We start from the raw sequence: 24,601 nt of genomic DNA, 5'->3' as shown, positions 1-24,601 counted from the left end.
CAGATGAAAGCAGTCACAGCTATTAAAAGCTAGAAATTTCAAATAAAAGAGGGAAACGGAAGCTTTTGGAGATGCTGCATCCTGCATCCAGTAACCTGTGCAATGTGATCATATTATCCTGCTATAGCTTGTGCATTTGTGACCCCCCCCCCCCCACTATTACATGCCCAGACTGCCCTGTTGATGAAGACAGCTAGGGCTGGTGTCTATTTTTGTTTCCAAGAGAGAAAATGAATGGGACTCAATGAAGACAGTTTGAAAATAGTTTACCAAGAAGTTACTTTAATGACACAATGTGATGGCGGAAACCTATAAAGTAAACATCCAAGGTCACTTCTGGTGAACTGCAGCTGGCCACAACAGTCCATTGTCCATATACCTCATGCCACTATTGCCCAAATAGCATATACCAAGGCATCACCAAGCACCATGCCTTTCAGAGAAGTTCCCACACATTCATGGATGCACCAACAATGTGGTCCATAAGACTAGGCCATTAACTGCTCCTTTGAAAGTATTGGGGTGTGATTAGATGTTCCAGAACAGTCTGTTCAAGGGCAGTAGGAGAGACTCACTCACAGGGATAGCGCACTTTATTTGTGCCGCCGGCGTTTTGACTTCTGTTCTTTGCATTTCTGAGCCCTCGTGTCCTTCTTGAGACGTCCGTCCACAACCTTGAAGTGGCCCTTGACACCTGCGGGACGGCGAACCTTCCGGCCTGCACCCTTTTTGGCTACAACATAGGTCACCTGCCGCTTCTCCTTACCCAAGCCTGCCTTCTTGTAAATGCTGCAGTGGGGAAAAACAAGAGAAGGAAAGGCAGTTATGACTGGAACTCATCCGAATTTTTTTGCCACACTTGGCCTCCCCGGCAGACATAGCCATGAAGGGAAGAAAAGAGACTTGGAATTTTTCCTGCCATTACTTGTTCTCACAAGGCACCATCTAGTGGCAATATAAGAGCCAAACACACAGAACAGTGTTTCTCAAACTGTGGGTCAGGACCCACTAGGTGGGTCGCAAGCCAGTTTCAGGTGGGTCCCCATTCATTTCAATATTTTATTTTTAATATATTAGACTTGATGCATGAGTTCTCCAGAACTCGTGCAAGGAAAGTGCCCTACAGGTAGACCACAGCTGCGATACAAGGACATCTACAAGAGGGATCTGAAGGCCTTAGGAGTGGACCACAGCAAGTGGGAAACCCTAGCCTCTGAGCGGCCCGCTTGGAGGCAGGCTGTGCAGCATGGCCTTTCCCAGTTTGAAGAGACACTTGGCCAACAGTCTGAGGCAAAGAGGCAAAGAAGGAAGGCCCATAGCCAGGGAGACAGACCAGGGACACACTATACTTGCTCCCGGTGTGGAAGGGATTGTCACTCCCAAATCGGCCTTTTCAGCCACAGTAGATGCTGTTCCAGAACCACCATTCAGAGCGCGATACCATAGTCTTTCGAGATTGAAGGTTGCCAACAACAAGACTTGATGCTACCATATCATGTGATTGCATTGGGGAAATGTGACAGACCTGTATTTTTAACAAACTACTATGCATATTCCTTTAACAATGATGGTAAATAGGACTTACTCCTGGGTAAGTGGGTAGAATTGCAGCCTAGAATTGTTAAAAATGTTCCTGCTTGATGATGTCACTTCTGGTCATGACAACACTTCTGGTGGGTCCTGACAGATTCTCATTTTTAAAAGTGGGTCCTGGTGCTAAATGTGTGAGAACCCCACATCAGGTGGGGAAATTTACAAAAGTAACTTTTGAAGAATTAGAAGAATCTCTCACTTTGTGGTGACATTTCCCCCTGTAAAACAAAGTTATAGACACACCCTAGAATGCCAGTGCTTTGGGGCAGCAATCTGACCTCAGCCAAGTATACCTGATATAACCTACCACAGGTCCTTCGAGAAAAGTTTTTTCCCCACAGACTCCCACGTGAGTATTTCTCCCTCTTTTGCACAGTTCTGCTGTGATAGGTTTGTATAACTTGATAAGTTGCACTCCCCAGCCTTTCCCACAGCACACACATGCTGCAGAAGAGACACATCAGTCTTACAGAGATGCGATATCTGAAAAGAATCACTGTCTCTGAAGCCGCAGCAGAGGGGGGGGGTGCTTATCTGGCTCCATACTCCTTTGCCGTACGTTCATATTATATTGGATATCGAAGGTTTGCGACTTTGGACTGGTCCGTAATATCTAGTGTTGCCAAATGGCTTAAAGAACCTGGAGCCTGTCAGACAACACAAACAGTGCAATCCTATGCATGCCTACTTGGAAATGAGTGTCTCAGGTAAGTGTGTAAAGGATTGTAGCCAAAGGGCCCAATCCTATCCAACTTTCCAGTACTGATGCAGCCATTCCAAGGAGGCACACACAGCATAATGTGGTAGGGGGGAGTCACAGAGGCCTCCTCAAGGTAAGGGAACATTTGTTCTCTTTCCTCCGGGCTGCATTGCAGCTGCACCAGCACCGGAAAGTTAGATAGGATTGGGCCCTAAGTTATTTAAATTGAAGATACCACTTGTAAGAGCTTGCTGGTGAAGCTACTGGTTGAAACGTTTCTTAGAAAGCCTCTTGAGAAGTTGCTACTGACAAGATTAATTACTACAGTTAGAAGATGTGCCTGTTCACTGCAGGGCTGGCATTTCAATTGAAGGATTGTCTGCCCAAACACAAGATGTGTACATTTCAAATTTGAATAAGATTCCTTGCTCAAGGGAATGCTAAGCCAACAAGAATATTTGCCAATCACTATTTGTTTCCTCCAAGCTTATGCAGGCAATTTTAATATGGAACCTGAATGCAGCAATTCGTGTGCTTGATGTCAGCATATATACTGCTGCCAGAAACACTAAGAAGGACGCATCGTCTTTCGTGGCAATGTAGCTCTCTTTATAAAGCCACAAGCTTTCCATGATGGAATCCTTGGCTTCAAGACAGGAAGTCTCGAATGTTAGGCCATATGAGAACAGACCCCTATCCTTCAAGCAGAGAATGCTGCAAACCCTAAAAGGGAACGGAGCTGCCCCCCACCCCAGGAACACTGTTCACATAAGAACCTTGAGACATTTGTACAGTTCCCATGTAGAGCAGAAGACCCACCTCCGCAACTGGGCGGCCTTCTCGCGCTCCGAGATGTCCACAGTGTTCACCACGGATTCAGCTTTCTTCTTCATCTGCTCCATTTTCTTCAGCATCTGTGGGGAAGGGACAGAGCAGTCACTCGGTGGAAAAGGCTCCAGGACAAACACACATATAAGGAGAGCTTGCTCTTGCCCTTACCCGGCGCTTCTTGCGGGCCTTGGCCTCTGCCACTTTCTTGATGGGCCGCGCATTGATCTCCCGCCAGCGCTGGCGATATTCTTCTACTGTCTGTCGGTCCAGAGGCAGCTGTTTACGCCGGTGCTTCTGCTCCTCCTGGACAAACCACTCAGGTAGCTCTCCAATTTCTTCATTAAATGTATACCTGAGGCAGGAAAAACAGCGCTAAGTAGTCAGAACAAGGCCATGCTTCTCACACCACATACTTGGGGTTGAGTGTACTCTGTCCTTAGGGGGAGGAAATTAAAACTATGCACCCCAGCAATCCAAATAATTTGTTATACCCTACCTTTCCCCCTACTAATGTGGGCACCCAAGTGGCTTACATTAAATCAATCGTGTGCCAAGACATGCCAAATCCTATGACCTGAATAAATTGTAAAAAAAAGAGCAGATATGATTATTATCTTTTTTTTTTTTGGCATGTCACAGGGAGGAACAGGGCAACACAGCAGCAAAAATCCTGACCATTAAAAAATATAAATTCACCACATCCTTTTAGTTTCAGAGATTTCAGCAGGCATTACCCACACACTTCCTGATTCATCTTTGCAGTCCCCACGATTCCACTTTTTGTTTTTCAAAAAATAATCAGATTATCAGAAAGATTTCTCCACCCAGTACCACATTGTACACCTTCTCTGCACTCCTCAGAATCCCTGTACTTACACAGCCCCACAAACAGGCAGACTTATGGGTCTCAGTTGTGAAGTATAGGGGGCTGCCAGGCACATCAACAACTTCTCTAATACTTTGAGATTTAAGCACTTGTCTAGATGCTGGCACACTCCCGTTTGCAACCATGCACATGAAAACCTCCTGCACATGCAAAGCTATGGTGGGGTGAACTTAGATCAAATGGGGCAACATTCAGTAGGCTTTCTAGCCACACCTCCATCTCCAATACCCCAACCTTTTTGCCCTGCTCAGCACCCATTCCTCAATGTTATCACTAGTGCCCATGCAACACTTAGCTGTTCTCCCTTCAGCCAGCACTCTTTGTATTGGACTTCCCCACTTCTCTCTCTCCTTTCCTTACCTGTTGAAAGAGTCATCAATCAAATCTCTTTTGGCCTTGTGCGAGGTGGCAATGACGGTTCCTAGTGCCAGCCCCTCGGGGTCCAGAATTCGAGCTCGCTTCACTGTGGAAACATATAAATTTCAGGCTGCCTTCAAAGCAGGTGTCCCAGCACTATGCACAGTTAGGAAGTAGACTCACCTGGCATGCAAAACCCACCATTTTTCCCCGCTCACCTGGATCTTCAATGGGAACCACCTCAATATCATCGGATTCTGCCTGGAGACGCTTCCGTCCCGAAGGTGGCTGCCCCCTGAGTAGGGAAGGAGAGGGAGTTAAGAGACTGCCTCTTCATATCCCACTAAGTTATCCAAAATAAGCTAGAAACAGAAACAGTACACCCTCTGTGTTCCAAAATTTAAACACGATCACTTAAAGAGGAGCTCTCATCAGTTGCTTCCACACAAGGAGATTCACAAGATTAATCGATTTACAATTTCTTTCATTAGGCTACAGTGTTAATAAATTAGATGTCTGCAGAGCTTTCAGTAATGAACTTAGTACTCTACATATATGCCTTTTCTTACATGAGACCCTCAAGTGGGCTCCTGTTCAGATTACTGATCAGGTCCACTCTGGCTCAGTTTGCGTAAGGCAGCAGCATCTGGTATTCCCAGACCATTCACCAGGCTCCATTTGGTCTCTACTACTTGGGCTGATCCAAGGCGAGAGCTACTATATCTCATGACTTAAGTGATGGGCTATTTGCTGGTAACTTGGATCTTTCATTTTACTGGATTCTTATATTTATTAAATTTTTATTAAATCTTTTATTAAATCTTATATTTGCTTTGCACCACTTTCATGGGCAGGGTAATGGAAATTGGCTTGTATGCTTAAGGTTCCCTCTTGGGATGGTGGTGGAAGGAGATGCACTGTGCACATATCTCAGGGAATAATAATAATGATTAGCATTTTGAATGCAGACACAATTCATGCATATTTTCTTTGTGTAATCCCTACAACCACCCTGTAAGGCATGTATTATCTCTATATTGCAACTGAGGCAGAAAGGAAGCAGCTTCTACTTAGGCTGCAATTCTATGTACGCTGACTTGGGAGTAAGCCTCATTTAACACAATGGGACTTCTCAGTAGACATGCCCAGGATTGCACTGTGAGTTCCTGGCAGAGGCAATAAACAAACTAAAGTTCCAATTCATAACTCAGAGTCTTGAAGCCACTATACTACACTAGCTCTCTGTCAGGTTTTGCCCCCACTGCAACAATCCCAAGTGTAGTATTTTCTATTTCTCCCAAGCTGTATATGGCAATGATTCCCTCATATTGGGGGAAAAAGTAGAAGCATACTTGGGAACACCATTAGAGTGGAAACTAAATGGATTCACCAATGACCTCAGTCACTGAGAACCAAGGCTGCACCTACCTGTGTCGCCATGCCATGTGTTCTATTTGTTGGTCACACTAAAGAATGTTGAAGTGTTGGGAATTGGCTTTGATTGAGATCTCAATATACTTGCTTTGTGCTTTCAGGCCAGAACATGCACTGAAAAAGCTATGTTTATTGTGTGGAACAATGCTGGGGAAAATGGGCTCCCAGTCCTCCAACATTGAAGTTGCCTCCACAGCAGAGGCAGTCTGGCTCCCACATGCATTCCACACTTTGCCCCTCACAATTTCATCACTTTACCTCTCTTCATCACCGTCACTGCTGTCGCTCTCATCTGTGTCAGAGCCCTCATTTAGGGCTTCGGTTCCTTCAGGCTTTGGGTCTTCTTCGGGGACCGGTTCTGGAGCAGGCCCTTGATGGGTCGGCTTCTTCTCCCTCTTCACCTTTCTAGATGCTTAAAAAAAAAGAATCACAGATAATAAAGAGGAATCTCAGTTTGTTCACTGCCTCCCTCCAGACATCCTGAACCCACTGGCACTGGTGCAAGAAAGTTGGGGGAGGGAGGAAGAAAGAAGCAGGTTCAATCACAGAGCTCCAGAATCAATTCATTCCTCTCTTAAACACAACCCTGCACTACTAGCTAGTTATTTGGGTGTGCATGAGTACAGGAATGACTCTTATCTTAGAGTCAAAAGGCCAGCAAGGCTGTTTTTAAATCACTGGAGCAAAGAAACTTTCTTTTTTAAATTGATTTGCTATAGTGCATTTTTTGCCATCCACTTGAGTGCTTGGAATGGAACCCAAGTGAATAATGAGTCTCAACCTGTATGGGGTTGCTGTTTTCAGTGTGCCTCTCTTGTAGCATATGACTTTGCTCTAAGGTCTTCTCCACAAGAGTGGTATTTGGTCCACTTTTTCTGCACATTTAGCACCATATGTTTTTGCATCACTGAGACCAAACAATAATAGGAGCACAAAAAGTTGCTTTATATCAAATCAGTCAATTGGTCTATCTGACTTAGTGTTGTTGGATACTGGTTGGCAAGGTGGACCCCCCTCCACGTATACAGGGTCAAAAGAGGCTTACCTGGCAAAGGTTCTTCCTGGGTCTGGGACAGGACTTGCGCCTGTCCAATCTCCAGAGCCTCATCAGCATCATCATCAATCCCAGCAAAGGCTTCCTGGGTGGCAGGAAACACAAAATAAAGTCAAGTCATGGCTGGAAGCACCCTTCCACCTCCACAACACTGCATCTTAGACAGCCGCCCCTTACCCACTGCAAACCAACTGTTTCAGCAGCATCCCTGATGGGTCAAATCCTATAAAGCACCACAAAATGTGGCAATTTTGGTTGGTAGGATGTGTTCTGTCTACTGGAACAAACTGATGCAGGAAAGAGGGTGGGGAGAGAAATAAAGGATCCCTTCCCACCAGAAATGCCCACCTTGCCAAACCACAGTGTTGCCTGATGTTTCTTTTGCTCCTCCTTGTCCTCCAATGGCACCAACAGGGGATTATCTTCCTCATTGTTTTCCTCCTCTTCCTCCTCCTCGATAGCCCTATAAATACCTCAGAGCATCAGTGAATTGGGCACACCCACTTGCTGATATCCAGGTGTGCACCTGTGCGGTGAAGAGATTGGCCTGCAGGTATGGTCTTGCTGCCCCTGGGGCCAGACTGCTGGCAAAAATGAAACCATCCTTAAAAAGCATGATAAGGCTGACCTGCTCATGGGTCTTGTCAACTGTGAGACACCCTGGTCTCCCTTCCCCAGTTATGACCTAACACAAGGTCCTCCAGTGATAAAGGCAGGATTTTAAGAAATAACTAAAGGCAGTTCAACCTTCCAACCCAGTTTTCTTGCTGCAAACTTATTGTTCCTAGGAGTCAATGTAATTTGGGGGGGGGGGGGCATTGTCATGAATATGTACATGTTAGGCCTTGGTTAGCATGTGGAGCCTGAACCAAACTAAGTCAGTAATGGAGAAGTGGTTAGCAGTTCCTAGCTGCAAGAATGTGAGTAAAGATTGTTGTCTCTCCTTGGCTGGCCAGAAAGGACAGACAACAAGAATTACAACCCATTGGAATGTAGCACCTTTGCAGACAGAAGGGCGCCTTATCAAGCTGATGAAATGCAGCTGTGGATCTCCAGTTGGGAGGGGTAAGAACTAAGTGGGCTCGCAACTAGGCCCACTTCGAGAAGGTTCTGTCCTCAAAAGTTTCTGATTGGACAGTCTAAATAAGTATGAAGTCACCTCAGTACTATTAGCATAAGAAGTATAATAATGAGGCCAAAAGGTGGGTCCGCCCTGTTCTTGGACAGAGGTTTTGGGTGCAACATCCTGCACGCTGGGAGCTCCATTGTCCACCATGGGCATCTGGCCTCACAGGTAGCCTGGAGCTAAAAGATCTACAAGAAGCTGACCCAGGTGAGAGATGGAGATTAATAGAGATCGCCAGCTAGCTTTATTATTTTATTGCTGATATGTTTCCTAGATGTTTATGCCTCTAGCATTAGCTGCCTTATGTAACCTTATGTATTTAATAAACAGAAGTCTCTTTTACCAAGTTGTTTCATTGTCTGTTGGGGACAAAGGCTCAGAATCCTGCCTAGCCGTTCAGCAAGCTACCAAGTGCTCATTGAGGTCTAGTGACTTGAGGACTGAAGCTTTAACTGGAGAAAGCGCTCAGTGCCTGCAAGGGATCGAATTAAGCCTTAGAGAGTTTCATTGTCCCTGGACTGAGACACTGGCATGTACAGGATGGTGGCAGCACAACTGAACAGGGGGCCTTGAGGGCTTTAGGGTTCAAGAACCAAGAACTCTGAGCACCCCAAGCCCCCTTAAGTTTGCAACAGGCACGCACACACTGGACCCTTTCCTTTGTGTCTGAGCCCAAGCTACTCCTATCCCAGTCCTCCTAACTCTGTGTTATAAGCTCTGAAAAGCAAGATACATGTACTTGTAGTGAACAAGCCACTAATAACTTTCTGGTGGCTTGTCCCAGCTCCTCACTGATATCTTTAGAAGTCAGTTTGGCAAGTCTTCTTTTCATAGGGGGTGTCACAATCTGACACAGCTTCAGAGCTCCCAAATTAACATGGCATGAACCTACTTTTATCTCCCCTTCTTGCACAACCCTCAACTTGTCACTTACTTCTTTGGGACATGGGCCTGCTTCAGCTGGCTGGATCGCTTCTCGGCCTCTGCCAGCTCCTCCTCGTCCAACTCACTGGCCAGAGACACATCATCGTCGGACTCTTCCCCTTCTGAGAGAGAAAGGTCGTTGCCTGCATCCATTTCTGCAGCCACAAAAGTGTCTGCTGCCGCCATGTCACCCTGGGTCACCTCATGCAGCAGCTAGAAGCAGAAGAGGCCTGTGAGTATGTTGCAAGACAAGTGGCATCCCTACTCCACTACATGTCTGCTGGCCACAAACAGCTGGGACTATTTAGACTGCTCCCAAACGGCAACTCACCCCATCCCACCCTCTAAGTGGCTGTTGGCAGCTTTCCTCCCCCTCACCTGGCTTTTGCCGATGGCCCGGAGGGAGAACATCCCCGTGTCGCCATCATCAGCCACAGAAACGCCTGGAAGATCCATCTTGAGTTCAACACGCTCTCGCTGCCGCCGCCGCTCACGCAAGATTTTGCGTTTCTTTCTGATGGCGGTAAAGACAAAGGAAGGTTACGGCAGCCAAGTACAGCGCGGACCACTCCATGGTCACACCCTGCTCTGAGGGGAAAGGGATGGTTTGCAAGGTAGGACTGGGTAGAAAGAGGAAACAAAACACCTGTAGGGAAGGGATTTGGTATGGGAACAAACGCTGTGAAGGAGGACTCCTAAGCTCAGGAATAAGGTGTGTCAAAACCCCAGCACAAACCAACTACCCTTAGAAGTTGGTTCCACTGCATCTATGCAGGCCTCCTAACACCAGCCATGGCACATGCTACAGTAGATGCCTTTTTAAAAAAAACAAAAACAAAGCAGAATACTCGGTAACAAGAGTTCTTGTAGGTTTGTACAAGACTGCAGCCTCAAACTTGTAGTGTGAGCGTGCCCCAAGCTTCCCTCCATCTCTCAGCAGAGACTTCTGCTCCTCACTGCAGTCCTAAGCACCAAGTCCCAGGATGTGCAGGAGGTCTGGTCTAGAGGGTAGAGCCCCCGTCTGCCTGAAGATAACATCCACAAGGTCGCCAGTTCGAGGCCACCGGCACCCTGCGACCTTGGAGCAGCTGACAAGCTGAAGCCGAGCTATTCCATCTGCTCTGAGCGTGGGAGGATGGAGGCCAGAATGTGAAGCCAGATCGGAATGAAACACCTGAATGTAGTGGTTCTTGAAAGAAAGAACCTTCTTTCAAATTGTAAAAATCCCTATTTAATAATCCCTATTTAATCCCTATTTAATAAGGGATTAATTTAATCCCTATTTAATCCCTATTTAATTAGGGATTTAAATAAAGCCTGCCTATGTAAACCGCCTTGAATAAAGTCTTGAATAAAGACCAAGAAAGGCGGTATATAAATACCTGTTGTTATTATTATTATTATGTTAGCCCACACTGCCCCCAAACTCACCTCTTCAATTCTGCCATCTCTTGAGCTTTGAGCTCAGCAAGTTTCAGTGCCAGCTCCTCCTCTTCATTTTCCTCTTGTTCCGCAGTATTCTGGGGCTCTGGATCCGCCTGTGTGGGCTGCATTTCATCATCTCCTTCAGCTTCCTCCCCAGAGCTCAAGCTGGCAACGAGAAAGGCAAAGCCCTTGTAAATCCAGACCAGTTTCCTCTCCTCCTGGCCGATGGGTCCTGGCCATTCTCAACTGCCCAGGGAAAGGTCCAGTTTGCTTACCTGATATCTAGTTCCTTGGCTTGTTCTTTCAGCTTCTTGGCCAGAAAACGCCTCAGCTTTGTTCTCCAATTCAGCAGGGCCCTGAACAGGGAGACGGAAAGTCCTTACGGCAATCCACCCACCTAAGAGCAAATCCCTGATGTGCTAAGGCAGAGTTGAAAGGGACACCAAATCCCAAGTTGGTGGACTGCGATAACACAGCTATAACTAGGGGAAGATGCCACAGCTCAGGGGCAAAGCACCTGCTTTGCATTCATAATGTCCCAGATTCAACTCCTGGCATTTATAGGTAGAACTTAAAAAACACAGCTTGTTTGGAGACCTGCTGTCAGTTTGGGTAAGAAAATTCTGTCCCAGATGGACTAATGGACAGTGCAAGGCAGCTTCATAAGAATCTCGAAGTGCCACATGTTCACTGCAGAATGTGCAGCACTGTCATCTAGCCAGCTAAAAGCCCCCCTATAGGAATTCTGTCTCTGTATCCAGAGCTGTGCAGGTGCTGCAAGTCAATGGATGTGGAGAAAAAGCACACTGTGTGGAACTGGGTGCAAAATTCAGCACTGATTTTTGGTTGATTTAACACTTCTAGTCCATCTGGTAGCAGCGCCATACTTGGAAGTGTGGGGACAATGTCTGTTAAAATCTCAGAAGCCCACTGGGCAGCTAAACAAGATTTCCAGGGGTCTGGGGTTGAAGATTCAGCAGCTTGCATAGCTGTCTCTGATCCTCATGACTCCCAAAAGTAAGTGTGTGAGATGCAGAACAGCAAATAAAATGGAAAGAGTTGTGTGAAATAAGATAAATTTGGCACATTTACTCTATCTGCAGAATGTAAGCAAGTCACAGAATTTGGACTATCAAGGAACATAATTGTTCCTAGCATAAAATGCCATTTAGCCCTGCTTGTACTCTCACCTACTGCCTAAAATAGGCCCACAGCTTGGTGAACTGAGATCATGCTTCACGAGTGGATGCTGTCTCCACTGGGTCTCTCAAGTAAATCTGGGTCTCTCAAGTAAAAAGATTCTCAAGCAAGAGGGGTAGGAGGCCCCCGCACCTCAGTCCTTGAAAAGGCTTCATTCTAGTTAGGATAAACTAAATTGTGCTGGATAAGCAAATGGCATGATGGCAGCTCCATGCACTTTCTGAACCCTATTTACATTTCTAAACTAATTTCTGATAAGTAGCCACAGCATGCTAGTAAAACTCAGCAGTGGCAGTGGCTTAAACAGATAAAATGGGGACTTGATGTATCTTCTTTGTAGTGGTTTCTCAAACAAATTAACTGCAAATGAACATAATCTCCACGTCAGCTGCATTGAACTTGCAACTATCAGACACAAAACTAACAAGAGGTGACTACTAGTCTCTTGTCTTGGGGAAAGCTCAGAAGCAGGACATTTAAGCAATCGCTGCTGCACAAGAGAAAACTGAGCTAGGTGGGTTGTTACGTGACTTAGCATGGCAAATTTTATAGTCTTATTACATGCATTTCAGGATTCACATTAAGCTTTGCTTGTGGCTTGAAGGAGAATGCTGTCCAAACCCAGCGCTCTACATTCAATTGCCCAATTCAAGCCACCACTCATACCGGAGTTCCTTGCGACCCAGAACACGGATGTCCCGACAACAGTGGCACACCTCCTCTGTAGTAGCACTGTGGTGCCTCAGCTCTTCGTTGTCCAGGACAATCTAGGAGGCAAGTGGGAGAACAGAAATCAGTCTGACCCTCTCACTGGTTCATCCACCCATCTGGCTTTACATTAGTCAGAGCTGTTTGGTGCCTGCCACCATTTTGAGGAGGCAGCAGACTCTAATACTTGGCCCTCTTCTTCCCACTCTGGGGAACTCTACAGCATCATCAGTCGGCCCTCACCTCATTGGCTTTGGACAGGAAGTCAACAGGGTTGGAGGCTCTCAGAAACTCTGTCAGGGTGTAACGGTTATAAAGAACCGTGGCACCATCTTCGTATCCTTCTGCCTGTGGAAGGGAAGAGACACAACAAGAGAAAGAGATGGCTAGAAAGTGGAGAATTGAGCTCACACTCCCCCACCCTACCTGCCTCCCCACGAACCAAGTCCTCACATCTTTTTTCCCCGACATTGGCCTCATTGACTCCCCAAATCATAAGACACTCTTATGCTAAATTCCTGTGGAACTTTAATAAACCAAATTCAAGACAGAACTTGTGAGCATATCATTCCCTTTCCAGTTCCATATCACTTTTCCCCTTTTCCCGTGACCATTGTTCTTTGCCCTTTTCTGTCCCCCTTGGCCATCTTGTGTGGTTAGAAGTTGACTCAGGAGCTCCAGATTCTGTCAAAAGGTCAGACAGAATATAAACAGTCTACCACTACAATTGGCATTCGGTGCTGGTAAGAGATGAGAGCAGGATCAGCTCTGGTTCTAAAGCTACATTGCAAAATCACCACCACAAATCAAACCAAAACCCTCAAAAAGTTTCCTCTCAACTGACCTTCGGCTTCTTTTTCTGGGACACCAGTTCACTCACGGACTTGGCCTGCACTTCCACTTCCTTGAAGGCAAACTTAGGGTCAAAGAATTTGCTGTCGATTTTAACTGGGGCCAAGTAGCCTGGAAAGGTAGGGTGGGGAGTGTGGGGGAAGACATTAATGGTAAGACAAGTTACACAAACTGAGGTATGCAGAAAAGTGAGATGATGCATTCCTAGAGCTGCAGTCAATTAAAAGGTTTATATTGTTTTACAAGATTTTTACATACAAGATTAATTCTGTGGCATTTAACTGCTATACATCAACATCAAAGTTGCTTTTCCAGCACGAATGGGCTGGGAGCACCTCATGCTGTAGCTTTAATTGAAGCCAAGCAGGTATGGACCTAATCGGTCCTGAAGGGAGACAGCTGGGACTCCCACAAAAGCTCCATCTGAGCTTTGTAAAGACAGAACAGGGCAGACACATTAAACAAACAGCAGAAATAAAAATCTTCCCAAGAATAGTTTCCCTTATAATAACTTACAATGTTAATAACCTTTCTGCTCAATATGTATTTTAGTGGACTAACTGAAGAAGGCATCTTGCCTGGATGCCTTTAAGAGAGGATTGGACAAGTTTCTGGAGGAGAAGTTCATTACGGGTTACAAGTCATAGTAGGTATGTGCAAGCTCTTGGTTTTAGAGGCAGACTGCCTCCAATTGCCAGATGCAGGGGAGGGCACCAGGCCGCAGGCTGTGTCTGTTGTCTTGTGAGCTCCCTCAGGCATTTGGTGGACCACTGTGAGATACAGGAAGCTGGACTAGATGGGCCCTGGCCTGATCCAGCGGGGCTATTCTTATGTTCTTAAGAACATTTTATCCCAGGCATTTTATCCCAGGCATTTTATTTATGCAGATGACAGGTATGTTCTCACAAACCTTCTAGGAGCAGTGTTTCCCAAACTGTGGGTCGGGACCCACCAGTGGGTCACAACCCGATTGCTGGTGGGTTATGAAACTGAAACTGACAAGCTGAGAACTGACAAGGAGAATGTATTGAGCCCTACAGAAACAGAAATGGAGCAGCATGTGTGACTTTACTTGCGAGTAGGCAACCATGCCTCGGCTTCTATCAAAGGCGAGATGAAGGGGAATACAAGGCCACTAGAATACTCCTGATCCTATGAACATGGAGCTCAACAAACTCCAGAAGACAGTCCCTCCCCCCAACATTGCAAAAAAGATAAGAACAGAGGCTTGAATGGCTGATAAAGTGAAACTTTTTTGGTCTTATAAAGCTAGGTGGGTCCCAATAAAGTGTCATTTTAAAAAGCGGGTCTGGGAGTGAAAAAGTTTGGCTATCACTGCAGTAGAGGCATGCGCCTCTACAAGTGATCAGGAAACTGACCCCACTGCTTGTTGTACTGTCCTATTAACAAAGAGTCAAGAAAGAGATCTCTAGAACAGTTTCTTGCCAACAGCGTTTTTTGGTCAAATCAACAAAACTGACCAACAGTAACAAATAACTAAATCAGTTGCTTTACTTGCCCTTGCAGGGGGGTGGATGGGCCAGTGGGTCTTCGTCCCCGACATGTGCCATTGGATTTTTATAATTATGCATTGTCTAGTCTGACAACCTATTTAATTATGGCTTAAACAAATCTGTATAAGATCAGCTGAGCAAAAACTGCTCTTGGATTTTATTTTGTATTGATACTTTCATTTTGCTATGGTTCGTGGCCAAACAAATATAGACAGACCTACTACTTAAATGGATTATCAGGCACTGGTAAGGGATGGGAGCAAGACCAATTCTGGTTTCAAAAGCTTCATTACAAGAATACCTCCACAAGCTACAATTCAGTACTAGAAGAAAAATAACTGAGAGCACTTTCTTTGACATTAAACCGCTGAGAACAGCATGCTCCTTATTGTAGCGGAAGACATTTCATGTCCCCCCCATTACTGTGTAAGGTGCAGATTTAAAAGACACTGCAACACTGACTGTGACTGCTGGCTCTCTTATTTCAGCTGCATGTAATGTTTATTGCTAGAGGGAAAGTTATAGTTGCTTCATCCTGAGAGGGAAACTGACAGAAAATCTATCTTTAATTTCCTCTCCCATCACATCTTGTCAAGGAAGGAGAAAGTTGATACTTTGATGCAGCCTGCAGAATGCTGCAGCAGGAGGTCCTTTAATAGACTTCGGCCAGAGCTAAGCCTTGCCATCAGCCCCTCAAATGAAGGCAAAGTGACACCTCTCTTATGCTTCTGCTACCTGGAGACCTCACAGCAGGAGAGCTCAGCTAAACCTCAGCCGCCTTCTCTGTGCTTGACGCTGCAAAATGCAGGATGCTTAGGCTCAAATCTTCCTGGTCAATAGCTGCATCTTTTAACACCTCTCCTCTTGTTCTAGATGTTGCAGCTATTCAATGAGAATAGGAAAGTTTTCTGCACATGCTCAGCGCACTCTCTCTTTACCATGACTACACTGATCCTGCAGCCGAGTCCAGTATTTGCCTGCAAGCTCCAAGGCTAAACCCAAATGCAGTGCAACTCTGCTGTTCATTATCTCCCATCGCCCACCTCCCTTATCCCCAACCTTAGACTCACCCTGGCAGACCACAAAGATCTCAGCCGACTCGTTACGTGAGGCCTGTGGCTTGGTAGCTTGCACCTTGTGAAAGAGCTGCTGGAAGATCCACATGAGGGGCTGGTAGTCCCGAGAACGGAAGACCTTGGTGATGAACCAGCCACCCCTGGACAGGAAGTCGCAGGCCAATTTGAGAGCCGAGAGTGTAAGGGTAGCTGAGAGACGGGATGAAGCAGAGGGAAAGGGCAGTGAACGAGAGCCGAGGAAAAGTCAGTCAGAACTAGTGCAAGCCATCTGCACTTTTACACACATACTCCAGCACCCCATATGCAATACCGTGGACCCCTCCGCTTTAACACATTTTATTTTATTTTAACAGATATTAATTCATTCCAGAGACCCCACTGGATTTTGAAAATATTGTAATGTGAACCCAATAATACACTATTTTTTAATTTGTTTCAACATTTCAGAAATTGAAGTTTTTGCCACATAACTAAGCTACCTCTTCTCTAAAATATTTTAATGAACATATTAGTTTCATACAGAATACTAATAGTAGCATAAGACATTCTAAGAAATAAAAATGCTGATAGCTGCTTTTTTTTTAAAACCAGAACATTGTTTAAAATGATAAATGCAAATTATAAGCATCACACATAGTCAAGATGTTGCAAATGTTACGGTTGTCCGAGATGCTACCCAAAACTTTTGCATCTGCATCAATGGTCTCGTCGTTGTTGATTAGCTTATCTCCCATTTACGCTCACCCACATGGTCCTGTTGGCTGCAATCGTACACCCATCATAAAGCACGTACATATCATTACAGTGAACCTTGTTTTTATTCTGGTGAGTCCACAGTAAAGTGATTTGATTGTACGCTGAGCCAATCATAAAGCAGGGGTTAACTATATAAGGAAGATACCACCTATCGTGGAAGATTAAACAATAAAGTATCTGAAATGCTTCAAACATTCAAAATCTTATTTTGCAAGAAATGTCATGTCTTAAGTCAAGAGCCCTGCGCATGCCCAATCTTGTCTGATCTCATAAGCTAAGCAGGGTCAGGCCTGGTTAGTACTTGGATGGGAGACCGCCTGGGAATACCGGGTGCTGTAGGCTTATACCATAGTCTTTCGAGACTGAAGGTTGCCAACCAACCAACAAGTCAAGAGCCATGCACCATTATCCCTGTTGTCCAGGAGCTGAAAGGCTAGTACAGCTTTTTAAATAGCTTGCACAAATATGGCACATTTCTCATGACCTGAAATAAGTCCCTTTGTCTCAATAACATGTCAAAAGTCAGGGGAAAGAGGACAGTACAAGAATGTGTCTTACACCCCCATCTCAGGTTGTGCTCTCAGGAAAGCCCCAGTGCATAAAAACCGCATGCAATGGGGCATGGCAGAAATCCCACCGCATAAAGAATGCCTTTTGTGATTTGACAGCTATAGGTACGCTCCCCTTCGACTGTATACCCTGTGCCCTTTTCTCCTGCAGTAGACAGATCACATGGAAAGAATGTACTCACAATATAGATATCACATAAAGATTTGTGTATGGAAGAAATGTGCTTGAACCTGAGACTCATGCCTGTATCCCACTGTGGCTACGGAATCCATGCCAAGCCACTGTGCAAACCAGCCACAGAATACAACTCTGGACATGCGGACTCAGACTTGTGATGCAGGTAGGGTGGCCAAAACACATTTGCTAGTAGTAGAAAATAATGCCCATGCCCCAAACACAAGTCTCATACCTTGGGAAAAAGCATCATGCACCCAGCTGGCTCCCACATTCGGTGCCCCGTCATTCAGTACAACATCCACTTTCCATGTCTTCAGTTCCTTGCGCAGGGCCTGGGGGAGAAAGAGAGGCATTCCTTGAGCATGGGCATCTGTACTCCCCACTTAGCTGAGAGAAGGTATTTATTTAAAATTATTTACATGCCACATTATTTACATGCCACATTACATGCACATGGGCAGGAGGTCTGGTCTAGAGGGTAGAGCCTCCGTTTGCCTGAAGATAACATCCACAGGTCGCCAGTTCAAGGCCACTGGCATCTTGCGACCTTGAAGCAGCTGACAAGCTGAGCCAAGTTATTCCATCTACTCTGAGCACGGGAGGATGGAGGCCAGAATGTGAAACCAGATCAGAAAGAAACATCTGAAATATTGTGGTTCTTGAAAGATAGAACCTTCTTTCAATTGTAAAAATCCCTACGGGGATTTAAATAGCCTGCCTATGTAAACCGCCTTGAATAAAGTCGGAGGAGAAATCTGACGACCAAGAAAGGCGGTATATAAATACCTGTATTAATTAATTAATTATTTCAATGTTTCCATTTTCAGGACAGCATCGAATGAATAATGAATTGAAAACAAAACATTTCACACCATGAAAAGCCTATGCTACAACCCTCCATGCACAAACCTGGGAGAAACCTCCATTGAACAGAGTGGAGCCTACTTCTGAGTAAGCATGCGTAGGCTTGTGTTGTAGAACAGCAGAGTAATGCCACAGACAACAAAAATTGAAGTGGCTAAAAGCACATTCAAATAATTTTAGAGGTCCAGGTTAAAAAAAAAATGTTACTTAAGACATTGGAGGAGATGTCAGGTGAGCCGGCAGGCATTCCAAAGATCAGGCATTTGGGATGGGCTTCTCCCTGTAGTACCTACTTAACCACAGAAGGACAAGTGAGGAAGGAACTTCCCCACTAGCAAACACAGGTGCAAGAGTCAGTGGTAACCAGAGGTGAAGGCATTAAATTGCAGGCACCAGAAAGAGAGTATTACCTGGCGACATTTTTCTGTGGTGATGTCCTCTTGCAAGGTGACCACATTAGGAATGGGCTTGATGGGAACCAGGTCAACCCCTGAAGATAATTGAGAAAGGAGGGAGAGATCAGGTGGAGCACATGGAAGAAGCAAGAAAAACAAAAGCATTTCTCCAATACTTCCTGCTGCTCTTTTGTGACACAGCCTATTTTATATATGAAGCTGTCTTACATTAAGTCAACCCCCGGCCTAGGTAGACCTGTAACTCTGAGGGGCAGCAGACTCCAAGGTCTCAGGCAGAGGATTTGCCCAGCACCATCCAAGGTCCTTTTAACAAGAACTGCCAGAGACTGAATATGGGATTTTAGGCATACAAGACATGCACTCTTCCCACTGAACTATACGATACACACAACACTTCACAACACACTTCCTGTGCTTTACAGTCATCCTGTTAACATATGCACTGTTACCAGAAGACAGCTGGAACAGTGTCATGGTCAAGAGACTGAACGAAATACCCATCAAGAAATACTGGATATTTCACCTCTGCCATAAACTCATGAGGTGGACTTAGGCAAGTCACTGTTTCCACTTGGGTCTCCCATCTACAATATGAGGGTAATGTCTATTTTACATGGCTGTTGTAAGGATCATAAAAATATAGTGAACATGAAGAATCTTAACACAGTTGCTACATATCATCTTCCTCATGTTTTTGTATGCCCCTCCCATTCCCTCTCCCTCCCCTTCACCTTGTATTGCAACAGCTTCTAGACACAACCACCACCAGTTCACTCACCACCACTTCTCTCTCAATCGAGGTACTTACCAACAACAAGACTGGACACTGGCATAAACTTCGAGGCCACCTGAAGCCTGTTGGAAGAACAAAGTGTCAGCTCTAATTCTGAACACCTGTTTGTCAGTAACTACACCCAATGGGTGCAAGTGAACCTCCTGAATAATCCCATAACAAATTGCCTAAATCAAAAATTGTTTTTCTGCTGCAGCTAAAGAAAAGTACTCTACAAAATAGTAAAGATTTTGACTGGTGTGTAACTGAATCTGTCTCAAATTATGTAGGATTCACTAAGTTTTCAGATGATATAGAACTTTTCATCTAAATGTGTAGAATATATTCATCTGGGGCTCATACCATTCCCCTGCTCTCCCCCCCCCTCCACAATAACTACATATATGCCACCCTGCATCTACAGCAAGACTGTGGCAAACTTGTAAAAGCATCCTCAGTTCACTCCCTTGCTGGTCACTAACCATCCTCCAGGAGCAGCACACAGATCCAGCAGCGCCCGTGACTTCGGGAGGAACTGGAATTTGCGGTTCAGTTGGATGAGCTTGAAGGCTGAGCGGGAGCGGAACCCTGGAACAAGGAGATGAAACATCTGCTAAGTTCTTGCAAGGCTGTTATGGAGGGCAGCAATTCAGGAGTGATGGTGGTGATGGCACTTCCGGGTTTGCACTGCCACCAAAGTTTTAAAAGGGGGGTTCAGACTTACCCGGCAGCAGTGGGAACCTGGGTTTTGCGGTGTCTCCAGTTGCTGCTGCCCTTCTTTGCCATATTATTTACAGAATTGCTCCTTATCACAGTAGATAGGAAAGCAAAAGGGACTCACCCTCCTTGAATTTGTAGACAGCAACCAACTCTCTCAGCCCTCATTCTCCCCCTCCCTTTCTTATTTTCTCTTTCCTAGGCTAAACCAGACTAGAAAAATGTTACAAATGCAAAACAGCAAAAGTTTTATGATTTCTTTATTTTCTCTGCGACGTTGCTCTGTCATTCCAATCATAAGCTGTTCTGAGGTTTTCTTAAATAATAGGTAGGGTAAAAATGCGTATTCGGTAAACATTTTTTCTTCCAACACTGTTTATCATCTCTGTTGGGTAGCAACTTCTCTTCCTCTTCCAATTTTACTAGAAGCAAAGCCATTTGAAATGAACACATAGTTCACTGTAATAATTAATTGCAAAGGCTCTCTTTCCTCTTCGAAGGACCATGTCAGTGACCCAATGGTTATATATATGTATTTATGTAGTCATCCGACATATCAGCCCTACTACATACTCCACATAGGCATTTAGTGCCCCTGATGTGAATTTCAGAACACTATCCTGATTAGCTCATGTAACATCAACATTTAAAAAACCACTAAAAACCCATCTTTTGGGGGAAGACTTTGGCACTGTCTTAAATTGCAACCCTGTACACACTTACTTGGAACTAAGCCCTACTGAACACAACGGGGCTTACTTCAGAGTAAACATGCATAAGATCAGTCTGTGCTCCCTGTCAGAAGCACAATGCACTGCCATAGCACCAAAAGGGCACTGATGTCACAACATAATGTGATGTCATGACATCACTTCTGGGTTCTTCCCAGAGGAGGGAGAACTCGTTGTGGCATCTTTGCACCCTTGTTCCTTCTTCCATGGAGGCTTCCCTTTGAAGGAGAAGGAACGGGGTGTGTGAAACCACCAGCACCCAAATCTAGGGTGCAGCATGAGGGGCAGCCATATGCCTCCCCCCTTTGGTGAAGTGCCTGGAACAGATACCCCTCAGGATCCACCCTAATTTCACCTCTGTTTCCTGTTGGAATTAAGGCTAAGCATGTGAAACTGTAAGAACTACATATGCTTCTCCTGTTTATCCCACCAAAATTCTCTTCCTGCCCGGATGGATCCTTCATGTCAGTTTCTGGACCGGTGTTTCTCAGTGTTTGTCCTCCGCCATACCCTTTCACACTGTTCACCTATTCAGAGTATAGGAAGTATACCATAGGACAGGGGTGTCAAACATAAGGCCTGGGGGCCAGATGCAACCCGCGGATGCTTTTTATCTGGCCCTCAGGCTCTCAGCTGCTGAGCAGTGCTGAGGTGTTACTGCTGCAAGGGCAGCCCACATGAAAATTGTTTCATGTGAAAAGGGTTCGACACCGCTGCCATAGGAAGTGCCTGACGATGACATCATTGCCAAAGGAGGGAATGACATCATTGCCAGTCACTTCTGGGTTGGGAGACCAGGCTCAGGGTGGACGGAACAGCACAAAAAAGCACGCTTTGGAGCTCTGCCCGCCAAGCCTCCTACCACTTTGTTGTGCTGCATTTCTGGTCCCTCTGCCAGGTGGCAGGGGTCCCGCGAGTACCACCAGACACCACCTCAAGTACCACTGGTGGGTAGCTGCACCACTGGTTGAGAGACACTGATCTAGACTGTAAGCTCCTTGGGGCAGCTCCCTTTTTCACTAAAGCACCTTGTAGGTGGCTGGCACTCTGTACAAGGAGCCTCTCAGAGGTTGAGCCTCACAGGGGGGGGGGGGGTCTCTGCCCAGACACCTGGGAAGGCCAGCAAGGCACAGCAGGGCTGGAAGGCAGGTGGTCTCCCCCCTCCCCACACACTCCTCTCCCCCCTCACCAGTCTCCTTGGCCAGGTGGTAGAACTTGTCCCTGCGGCTCTTGCCCACTTTGCCCTTCTTGCCCATCTTGGCTGAGCAGCAGCAGCAGCTTCTCTTGGGCAGACTGCGAGGATTCCACCACAGCCGGACGCGCACACGTGCCTCAACCCGGTGGGACCCTAGCGGGGACCCGTAGCTCTTCCCTTTCCTCCTCTGGCGTCACGCGCGCGCCTGCCTTCCCCCGCCATCTTGAGTGTGGCAAGCACACCCAAGGGGGAGGGAAGAGAGCTCATGAGCGCCGAGCCCCCCCCTCTCCAAAACCCTTCATCTCCTCTTTCAAGGGCGTCTACACACAGCGCCAGCCCACGCAGGGAAGCCCTAGAGTGTACAGTCTGCAGTACCCTACCAAAATGGCGGAAACTCACTTCCGTCACTGACAAACCGGAAGCGCGCGGAGGATGCACGAAAGCAAAGAGATAGTGGGGGAAAGCCACACTAAACACTTCCGGTTTCCAGTTGAAAACCAGTTTCTCAAAGTGTGGGTCTTGACCCACTAGGTCAGTGCTTCTGGCAGCCCAAGCCTTCGCCTGTCTACTCAGAAGTAAGTCCCATTAGAGTCAATGGAGCTTACTCCCAGGAAAGTGTGGATAGGATTGGGCTGTCAACCAGTGGTACAGGTACTTCCAGTGGAGCTTGAGATGCTGATTGGTGGTACCTGTGGAACTCCTGGGCACCTGCTGCCTGGCAGTGAGACATAAGAACATAAGAACAGCCCCACTGGATCAGGCCATAGGCCCATCTAGTCCAGCTTCCTGTATCTCACAGCGGCCCACCAAATGCCCCAGGGAGCACACCAGATAACAAGAGACCTCATCCTGGTGCCCTCCCCTACATCTGGCATTCTGACTTAACCCATTTCTAAAATCAGGAGGTTGCGCATACACATCATGGCTTGTACCCCATAATGGATTTTTCCTCCAGAAACTCGTCCAATCCCCTTTTAAAGGCGTCTAGGCTAGACGCCAGCACCACATCCTGTGGCAAGGAGTTCCACAGACCGACCACACGCTGAGTAAAGAAATATTTTCTTTTGTCTGTCCTAACCCGCCCAACACTCAATTTTAGTGGATGTCCCCTGGTTCTGGTATTATGTGAGAGTGTAAAGAGCATCTCCCAATCCACTCTGTCCATTCCCTGCATAATTTTGTATGTCTCAATCATGTCCCCCCTCAAGCGTCTCTTTTCTAGGCTGAAGAGGCCCAAACGCCGTAGCCTTTCCTCATAAGGAAGGTGCCCCAGCCCCGTAATCATCTTATTCGCTCTCTTTTGCACCTTTTCCATTTCCACTATGTCTTTTTTGAGATGCGGCGACCAGAACTGGACACAATACTCCAGGTGTGGCCTTACCATAGAGTTGTACAACGGCATTATAATACTAGCCGTTTTGTTCTCAATACCCTTCCTAATGATCCCAAGCATAGAATTGGCCTTCTTCACTGCCGCCGCACATTGGGTCGACACTTTCATCGACCTGTCCATCACCACCCCAAGATCTCTCTCCTGATCTGTCACAGACAGCTCAGAACCCATCAGCCTATATCTAAAGTTTTGATTTTTTGCCCCAATGTGCATGACTTTACACTTACTGACATTGAAGCGCATCTGCCATTTTGCTGCCCATTCTGCCAGTCTGGAGAGATCCTTCTGGAGCTCCTCACAATCACTTCTGGTCTTTACCACTCGGAAAAGTTTGGTGTCGTCTGCAAACTTAGCCACTTCACTGCTCAACCCTGTCTCCAGGTCATTTATGAAGAGGTTGAAAAGCACTGGTCCCAGGACAGATCCTTGGGGCACACCGCTTTTCACCTCTCTCCATTGTGAAAATTGCCCATTGACACCCACTCTCTGCTTCCTGGCCTCCAACCAGTTCTCAATCCACGAGAGGACCTGTCCTCTAATTCCCTGACTGTGGAGTTTTTTCAGTAGCCTTTGGTGAGGGACCGTGTCAAACGCCTTCTGAAAGTCCAGATATATAATGTCCACGGGTTCTCCCGCATCCACATGCCTGTTGACCTTTTCAAAGAATTCTATAAGGTTCGTGAGGCAAGACTTACCCTTACAGAAGCCATGCTGACTCTCCCTCAGCAAGGCCTGTTCGTCTATGTGTTTTGAGATCCTATCTTTGATGAGGCATTCCACCATCTTACCCGGTATGGATGTTAGGCTGACCGGCCTATAGTTTCCCGGGTCCCCCCTCTTTCCCTTTTTAAAAATAGGCGTGACATTTGCTATCCTCCAATCTTCTGGCACCGTGGCCGTTTTGAGGGACAAGTTGCATACCTTAGTCAAGAGATCTGCAACTTCATTCTTCAATTCCTTAATAACCCTTGGGTGGATGCCATCAGGACCAGGAATGTGACACAGCCAACAGCGGCAGAGGGTTCCAAAGCCTGCTTCTCCACGCTCCAAAAACCCCTCCCACTCACCTTGTGACTGGTGTCTATCGCATCACATCTGGCCTGTACTGAGTTCATGTGATTCATTTAAACACTCTATTACTTATCGTTACATTTAATACTGTTTGACATATAATTTACTGTATATAATTTATTAATTGCAAGAAGGCTTCCTGCCTACACCCAGGTCAAGCCAATAATCGAGGGAAATGGCAGCTCTGATCCAAAATAGCGGAGCCACCACCACATGGGGCAAACGCTAAAGAAGAAGAATTCACCCCTGCTAACTGGGT

At 46.2% G+C, this 24,601-nt stretch overlaps 1 protein-coding gene across 1 annotated transcript; it reads right to left on the bottom strand.

Annotated features, from left to right (window-relative positions):
* Positions 1 to 251: 251 nt before the first annotated feature.
* On the bottom strand, positions 252 to 22,031 carry FTSJ3 (FtsJ RNA 2'-O-methyltransferase 3). Its single transcript, XM_066627641.1, has 21 exons — positions 21,873 to 22,031; positions 19,718 to 19,823; positions 19,272 to 19,318; positions 18,458 to 18,537; positions 17,416 to 17,515; positions 15,675 to 15,869; positions 13,083 to 13,201; positions 12,482 to 12,586; positions 12,197 to 12,297; positions 10,606 to 10,686; positions 10,337 to 10,495; positions 9,284 to 9,419; positions 8,916 to 9,118; positions 7,204 to 7,318; positions 6,847 to 6,940; positions 6,060 to 6,213; positions 4,586 to 4,662; positions 4,371 to 4,473; positions 3,293 to 3,476; positions 3,113 to 3,207; positions 252 to 789 (listed from the first exon to the last, which is right to left on the bottom strand). The coding sequence occupies exons 1-21, from the start codon at positions 21,937 to 21,939 to the stop codon at positions 594 to 596; spliced, it is 2,517 nt and encodes an 838-aa protein (XP_066483738.1). The 5' UTR covers positions 21,940 to 22,031; the 3' UTR covers positions 252 to 593.
* Between the last annotated feature and the right edge of the window lie 2,570 nt (positions 22,032 to 24,601).

The sequence above is a fragment of the Tiliqua scincoides genome, chromosome 5 (genome assembly GCF_035046505.1).
Source record: "Tiliqua scincoides isolate rTilSci1 chromosome 5, rTilSci1.hap2, whole genome shotgun sequence".
Lineage (NCBI taxonomy): Eukaryota > Metazoa > Chordata > Lepidosauria > Squamata > Scincidae > Tiliqua > Tiliqua scincoides.
This window is presented reverse-complemented; position numbering and strand designations above follow the sequence as displayed.